Source organism: Teleopsis dalmanni, chromosome X (genome assembly GCF_002237135.1).
Source record: "Teleopsis dalmanni isolate 2A chromosome X, ASM223713v2, whole genome shotgun sequence".
Classification (NCBI taxonomy): domain Eukaryota; kingdom Metazoa; phylum Arthropoda; class Insecta; order Diptera; family Diopsidae; genus Teleopsis; species Teleopsis dalmanni.
In genome coordinates, this window is record NC_051848.1 from 84,438,147 (window position 1) to 84,446,301 (window position 8,155).

At 29.7% G+C, this 8,155-nt stretch overlaps 2 protein-coding genes across 2 annotated transcripts; both read left to right on the forward strand.

The window, feature by feature from the left end:
• The first annotated feature begins 290 nt into the window (after positions 1-290).
• LOC119688636 (structural maintenance of chromosomes protein 2-2-like) lies at positions 291-803 on the forward strand. Its single transcript, XM_038103307.1, has 3 exons — positions 291-299; positions 336-494; positions 556-803. Exons 1-3 carry the CDS (start codon positions 291-293, stop codon positions 703-705), a joined length of 318 nt encoding a protein of 105 aa, XP_037959235.1. The 3' UTR covers positions 706-803.
• Positions 804-1,865: 1,062 nt separating this feature from the next.
• On the forward strand, positions 1,866-5,065 carry LOC119689638 (structural maintenance of chromosomes protein 2-like). The gene is made up of 5 exons (XM_038104510.1): positions 1,866-2,089; positions 2,161-2,307; positions 2,375-2,497; positions 4,660-4,853; positions 4,915-5,065. Exons 1-5 carry the CDS (start codon positions 1,898-1,900, stop codon positions 5,054-5,056), a joined length of 798 nt encoding a protein of 265 aa, XP_037960438.1. The 5' UTR covers positions 1,866-1,897; the 3' UTR covers positions 5,057-5,065.
• Positions 5,066-8,155: the final 3,090 nt, after the last annotated feature.

The window sequence follows — 8,155 nt, forward strand, 5'->3', positions numbered from 1 at the left end:
TGGATTCAAATCCTACGGGAAGTGTACGGAGATACATGGTTTTGATAGAGAGTTTACTGCCATAACGGGTTTGAAAGGGACCGGTAAATCAAATATTCTTGATGCGATATGTTTCGTGATCGGTAGAATGAACTTAAGTCAGGTAATGTTTTGTGCTAATATCGGATATCAGGTGTGAGCTGCATCGTTCGAAGATTAAATTTTTAAAAGTGGACAAGCGGGCATAACTAAAGGTACGGTGACTATAATATTTGACAATACGGATCTAGAGCAAGTAAGTTTTTAAAGCAATGTTAGAAGCGAAGTAGTGGATTCTATAATAACATTACTTACAGTGTCCGTTAGGTTTTGAAAATTGCAGTGAAATATCAGTCACACGCCAAATTGTTGTAGCAGTTTTCTACTTTTGTTCAGTAGATCTCGATGTCAATAATCCCAATTTTCTTATTATGCAAGGACGTATAACTAAAGTGTTAAATATGAAACCAAAAGAAGTAAGATTACGTCAATTAATAATTAAAATACATTGGTATAACTTTTTACATAACTGATTAGATTCTTTCCATGATTGAGGAAGCTGCTGGCACAAGTTTATATGATAGCAAACGTGATGCCACTAATAAACTTTTAGAAGAGAAAGATTTGATGGTACGTGGAGCGAATCAATTACTTGATAAAGCAGTTGAATCAAAACTGGAAAAATGACGAAAAGAACAGACAGATTACATAGACTATCAAAACATTTGTAGTGATATTGATCATTTAACACGCATTCAAAGGCGGAGCTAGACCAACTCTGGACGTCGGCGACATTAGAATTGCGAGGCCCCCTTTCTAACCCAGTTATAAAACTAAATAAGTTACTTTCACTAATATGACAAAGCATGATTGAAAGTTTTATTGCTAATCTTTTACTTTTAGCTTCACTTAATTTTTTTTAAAATTATATCATAAATTGCGACAGCTGCTATTTTCGCTTCAGTTTATAGAATTTCGAATGGAGATAGTCTCTCTTGGATTATCATAATTTTCTAGTACGTCTTAATTAATTTTAAATTTGAAAAGCTTCTTTCCGTCGAAGCTATACTGACTAAAACTGTGAACATGAATCTGGTTACTATATAAACATTCGGAAATATTTGAATATGGTTAATGCCATTATCAAACCAAATTGTTCAAAATATTTACTAAGTGCTTAGAATCCACAGTCGGTAACTTTTTGCGAGGCCCCTGTGGGCGCGAGGCCGTCGGCGGTCGCCGTCATCGCTGACGCCTAGCGACGCCTCTGCACGCATTCATATATCTTATCGATACACAAAGCATAAACAGAGTCTAAAAGCAAATAAAGCAACTCTCGAGAAGATTTGTGCAGACATAACCAAGTAAACTTGGTTAATCTTTGATAAAAGATTATGAAAAAACACTAGAAAGTAAAGAAACTAAGCTGCCTAATATTCAAACTAATTTTGACCAGTTGAAACAAGCAGAAACAAATGATAAGCTTAAGTATAAGGCAGCGCTGAAAGAAATGGGTGACATATCGCGAGGACTAACTACCAATGAGGAAGGGGTTACCACGTCGTTACAAGATGAATTAATAAGTAATTATTAACCATTTTTAATTTGTATGAAATTATAAATGTGAGATTTATGTTTAAAAGGTATTACTGTACAAATTATTGATGCCAAAACTGACGTAAAAGGTACTGAAATGGAATTGGTTCACACTCGCAATAAACTTAGAGATCAACAAAATAAGACACAAAAAAATGAAGATGCGTATACTAATTATAAAGTAAAACAAAAAGAAATTGAAAACAAAATAAAGCAACTAGAAGCTAAACTAAAACAAATGAATTATGAAGATGGGTTATATGAAAAATTAGAACAACGTAAAATGCAGATCAATAAGGAAATTCGAAATATAGACAGTAAATTAAATAGGCTTAATGCACAGAACTTTAATATGGACTATATAGATCCAGAACCAAATTTCGATCGGTCTAAAGTGCGTGGCATGGTTGGACAATTATTTAAAGTAAAGGATCCTCAGTATAATATTGCATTACAAGCTGTAATTGGAGAGGATGTAAGTTTATATTATTTTTATTTATTTTAAGTTTATATTTTTTTTTATGTATTTCAATTATTATCTTCCAGCTCTTCAGCCATGTTGTAGATGATGATATTACTGCTAAAAAAATATTACAAAAGGGTGAACTTACTAAAGGAGTAACCATCCTTCCCATGAACAAAATTGAAGAAAGTAGCATTGATCCCAAAATAATAGAAAATGGACAAAAACTTGTAAGTAAATTTTTTCGATTACATATTTTAATTTTTTAACTCAAATAATTATTTAATTTTGTAATAGGTTGGTAAAGAAAATATGAAAACAGCAATTGATTTAATAGAGTACGATAAATACTATGATCCTGTAATGAAGTTTGCTTTTGGACACTCTGTAATATGCAAGAATCTAGATATTGCTAAAGAGGTAAATATGATTTTTTATTTCTTATTTGTTGTATGTGTATTGAAAATTTTGATAACAATTGCCTACAAATATATATGTAAATTAATATTCGGGTTCGTTTATTAATGTTTTTAAAAAATTATATTTTTTATTTTTTAATGTGTTTAATTTTACAATTTATAAGTTTAAATACAATTTTTTATAATTAGTTCTAAAATATTTATTTTTTAAGATATATTTAATTTTTGATTTTTTTAAAAGAACCGACAAACAACTTTATTTTTAAAGACAGCTTTCTAAGACTCTTTAACTCTTTTCTTAACGACTCGACCGTTTGTTTTAAACCTTTCCCAACGACTCAACCGTTTAGTTTTAATCTTTCCTAACGACTCAACCGTTTAGTTTTAATCTTTCCTAACGACTCAACCGTTTAGTTTTAATCTTTCCTAACGACTGACAATTCAAAGTTTTTCCTTTGATGCCTGAAGTCGTTATTGAAAATCTGAAATTGGATTTCATCCAATTGAATTTAAGCTTCTAAAATTCCTAAGAATTTTCTAGAAGCGTCTTTTCTCCATCCAATAGGATTGGAGCTTCTATTTGCTAAAGCACCTCGTCAGCGTCTTTAGCTTTGGCGTCAATAGCCAAATGACGATATCTTTGTCCAATAATGATTGAACAATTCATCGATCAAGTATTTCAAATGATACTTGATCTGTTTTGCACAACATAGTTGCGTCTTAAAGGAAAACAATTTTGTTTTCTTTTGCAACATTGTTGCCATAAGAAGTGCAGGCAGTAAGCCTGACTGAAATTAAATATACAAACGCGCGTAGGCGTTATGAAATATCTTAATGCGCAATTCTTAGATGCGCATACTTGAGATACAAAAATTATGTGTAACGGCAAAGTGCCGTTATAGTAATACAGGGTGTTAACTTGTATACTCGATATATGTTTTTATGAATTCACTACTTATGTTAAATACAAACACTTGCAGTTCTTGATATTTTTGTTATTTAAGCGTTTAATGTCAACCAAAACCTAGAATTTACTCAGCAAATTTGCTTCATTATTATGGTTTGACTGATACACCACCATTTGCGTTCAAGGAAAACCAACCAGAAATAATGTACAATGTAAGGTCTCACACATCGGCTCAAAGAAGGTTCTTTTTGAGTATAAATAACATCCAATTAATAGGTCCTCCACTTTACTTAATATTTGCTTAAAATTTTAAACCTATCAGAGTAACATAGCTAAAAATCTATATAAGGCAAATATCAGCTAAATTTTTAAACGATGATATACAAAATTCTCTTATAGTTAATGGGCTAGACATACTGTCTGCGCCTAAATTGTTTCTGAGCTGGATTGTAATATTATAATATCAACACTGAGGCCTTTCTAGTTATAATCGAAACTCTTGCAATACTGAATTCTCTAGAATTTACATTATATTAAAAAGTGAAAGCTATCGAGATAACCGTTGTACCCAATAAACCATTTGTCAAGTCCCTTTGGGATGTGTTGAACGGCACTTAGTCGTCACTGGCGATGAGCGGCATCCTAAGTACGTCGTAATGGTTTCTTTTTTTCTATTTCTAACAATGAATGGAAAAAATTTTATTTTAATAGATTTATGTTGTTACCATAGTCCCAAGTTTACATAAGCATATTTAGGGTCCATTAAAATCTAAATATAGTCAAACTCGCCCCATTTGTTAAATGTTTTCAATTGCTGTCATAAGTAACAAGTAACTGTCACAAGTTTCCTTTAAATTTGATTATGTGATCAAATTATGTGATTAGATCACTTTTATCTTAAGTGGATATTTAGATAATTTATTTCTATGAATATAGTGCTATAAATTAAAATGTCTCAAATACGTTTTAAAGTTTGATTAAATTTCCCAATAGTTTATACAATAAGCGAAGAAAGTTAGTATATATAAGTATTGAGTTAAATTAAAATCACATCCGATACTTTTGAATCTTAATCAAGTTTATCCCCATCAAGCGAATTTTAGAGTATAAACATGGTAGGTGATATCCTTTGAAATCGATAAATAAACAAAAGAAATATCCTTAATGCGACTTCAATTTATATAGCTTGCTCTATTTTATAAATATGATATGTTCCTTCTGTACGAATTTTTTATTTTGTATTTATATTTTTATAGATAACTTGCAATCCTAAAGTAAATTGCAGATCAGTAACGTTAGATGGTGATATATTGGAACCAGAAGGAATTCAGACAGGTGGCGCTCGTGAAGAAGGTGATGATTGGCTACCTATTTTTGCAGATATAAAACATAACGAAGAATTATTAAAAAATCTTAATATAGAGTTACAAAACGTTAATAGAAAATTAGAGTAAGTTAATGTTTAATATAGATTTATAGTTACATTTAAGAAATAGTATATTTTGGAATAGATCAATAAAAGTGGTAGCAGCTGCTTATGATAAAATTAAAGACGATGTGGAAGAAGCGCAACTTCATTTAGCCTGCTGCTTGCAACGATTATCCGTGACTTCATTTCAGGAACATGAAGAAGAAATAAATTTGCTTAAGTAAAACATTATTGATTTAGAATCGACTTTAGTCAATTCACACGAAGCAATTAAAATGAATCAGGCTAAGATTAAAGATTTAGAAGTCAAAATTCAGGATGGTGCTGGTTATCGAAAACGTGAATTGAAACAGGCAATAGAGGAAATGGAGGCAGCTGCTAAGAAAGCACAAATATCTCATCAGAATGTGACGAAACATGAAATCGAATATTCAACACTGAAGCTTGAAATAGAAGTACTACGCGAAAATATGGAAAAGTCCGAAAAAGAGCGTGAGACTTTAATCGAAAAAATATCTAAAATGAAATCGAGTATTACTGATTTACAGATCAACTGCAAAAATTATTCGTCTCAACTGTGTGAGTTTAGAGATCGCATTGATAAACAGAAAGAATTTATAGAATTACAAAATCTCGAATTAAAGACTCTAGTAATTAAAAAAGAAAAGTTGCATAAACAAAATGATTTGAATCTTGACATAAAGAGAAGAGAAACAGAATTAAATAAAATGACTATTGAAAATGAACTATCTTTAGCAAAAATAACAGATCTGGAGAATAGATATCCTTGGATTCTTGAAGACTGCGAATTTTTCGATCAAAAAAACACTCGTTATGATTATAGCAAAGAAAATCCAACTGCTACGGGAGAAAAATTGGCAGGAATGCTTGAGAAAAAAGCTAAAATGGAGAAACACATTAATGTTGAGGCAATGGTGGTATTAGATAGAGAGAAAGCAAACTACCAGAAAATAATGCGCCGCAAAAAGATCGTCGACCAAGATAAGGAAAAAATTAAAAGAACTATATGCAAAATGGACGAAAAATAGAAAATTTCGGTAGTATATTTGGGACATTATTGCAAGCCATACAAGGTCGCCTCCATCCGATTATGCAGTGTAATCATTTGGTGGGACTTGAAATTAAAGTTGGATTTAATGGAGTTTGGAAGAAGTCATTGAATGAATTATCTGGTGGTCAAACATCATTAGTCGCGTTATCATTGGTACTAGCAATGCTTAAATTTTCGCCTGCTCCTTTATATACTCTTGATGAAGTCAATGCTGCTCTAGATATTTCCCATACACAAAATATTGGGAATGTGCTAAAAGAACATTTCACCAATTTACAGTTCATAATTGGGTCTTTAGAAGATGGTATGTTTAACAATGCGAATGTCTTATTTCGTACCAAATTTGAAGAAGGAAACATTTGAGTTTGAAAACAAAATATGTCCTGATACTGTGCGGAAAATTTTGAAGAAAAGCATGTGAATTAAATAAATGGGTTCTTGTTTAAAATTTTTAAAAGGAATGATTTTATTGATATTTAATTTAACATTTAAATTATATCTTATTTGCTTTTTTAGTGTTGAACTTTTATTAAATTAATAAATTTTGTGTTATTTATTTATAAGTTTAATTAGTATAATTTTAATGTCAAATATTAAGTATAATAATTGGATTCAGATAACGACTATCTTTAGCAAACCCTTCTCAACGACTGACTTCTAAGAAGTTTGCTTCTGATGTCAATAGTCGTTCATAAGATTTTTAGGATTGGATTTGATCAATCAAATTATAGCCTCTAAAATTCATCAGAATATTCTAGAAGCTTCTTTATCTCCATCCTATAGATTGGAGCTTCTATTTTTTAAAGCGACTCGTAAGCGTCTATAGCTTTGCCGTCAATACCCAGATGACGAGATTAATATCCAATAGTATTTGGACATCTCTTCGATTAAGTATTTTGAATGATACTTGATATGTTTTCTGCAAGGTTCTTGCAGTTACTTGGATTCGCATACTTAACATACAAAAATTGTTTGTAAAGGTAAAGTGTCGTTATAGTAATACAGGGTGTTAACTCCCCCTGTCTAAGATGAAGCGTCCCGCTTTATGAAATTTGAAAATTATTGATCTAAGTTATTGAAGACAATGTCTTGATCCTTATCAATTATTGTCGTGTTCGGTCTGTTTTTACAATATTTATAACATTTATAACTAATATATGTGATAATTAATGCTATTACAATTAAAAGTGTTGTTAAAGAGATAGGGCTTTCTTTATATTCGTTTTTTAAAATGTTAATCAAATCTCTGTTATTTAATTTAATTTGTTTTTACTTGACTGTAAAAATGTATTTTATTTTCTGTATTTTCATATATTAAATTATCTACAAGTATGTTAATTGTTTCGTTAAAAGTTACTAAATATGTTCCGGAAATATTATTATTATTATTTACAGAATGATTTCCGGTAAAAAGTATTGCCCCCTCTTTGATTATATCTACATTTTTATTTTTTCTTTTATTTTTTTACAATTCGTTTGTCCTTTATTTAAAATATCTGAAAGACAATTATTTTTATTGTTTAATTTACAATTATTTTTATATTAAAGATGTCTGTCTCTTTCTTCACATGCTTATTTTTATTGATTTATATTTTTCATTTATTATATTGCCGGTAATTTCTTCGGCTGACGCCTTAGAATTTTTTATCCCAAGGAGGTATGCTTTATATATTTTTTATGATAAATTTTTTGTGTTACCGGTAAATTTTTCGGCTAGCGCCTTAGGATTTTCTTTATAAGGAAAGGAAGATACCTTTATATATTTTTATAATTATTTGTTTTATCAGTTTTCTATATAATATTTTTCATACATTATTTATTAATGGTAAACAAACATGTTCTCAATTTTTGTTTTTATTAAGAACTGTTTCCCATATACTTTCCTTCTTTAAGGCATCACGGGAATATAGTTCGGATTTGTGAATTTTTTCTGAATTTTATTTGTCTTTTTTTGTATAATTTTAAATTTTTTGCCGACATTATAATCGGCTGGCTTTCCAGAATTTTTTATCTCCCGGAATATTATTTAATATATTTGATTTGAGTCGTTAAGAAAAGTATGGAAAATCAAGTTCAGTCGTTGTCATTGATTTTCGTTTAAATATTTTTTATTTTTCTTTATATTATTTCATTAATTTTGTATATAAATATTTCTGATTTTAGTTCTGTTAAAATTCTTAATTATTAGTTTACTATGTTATTGTACTTTTGATTTTTTTAGGATTTATTTATATTTTATCTACAATTTTTC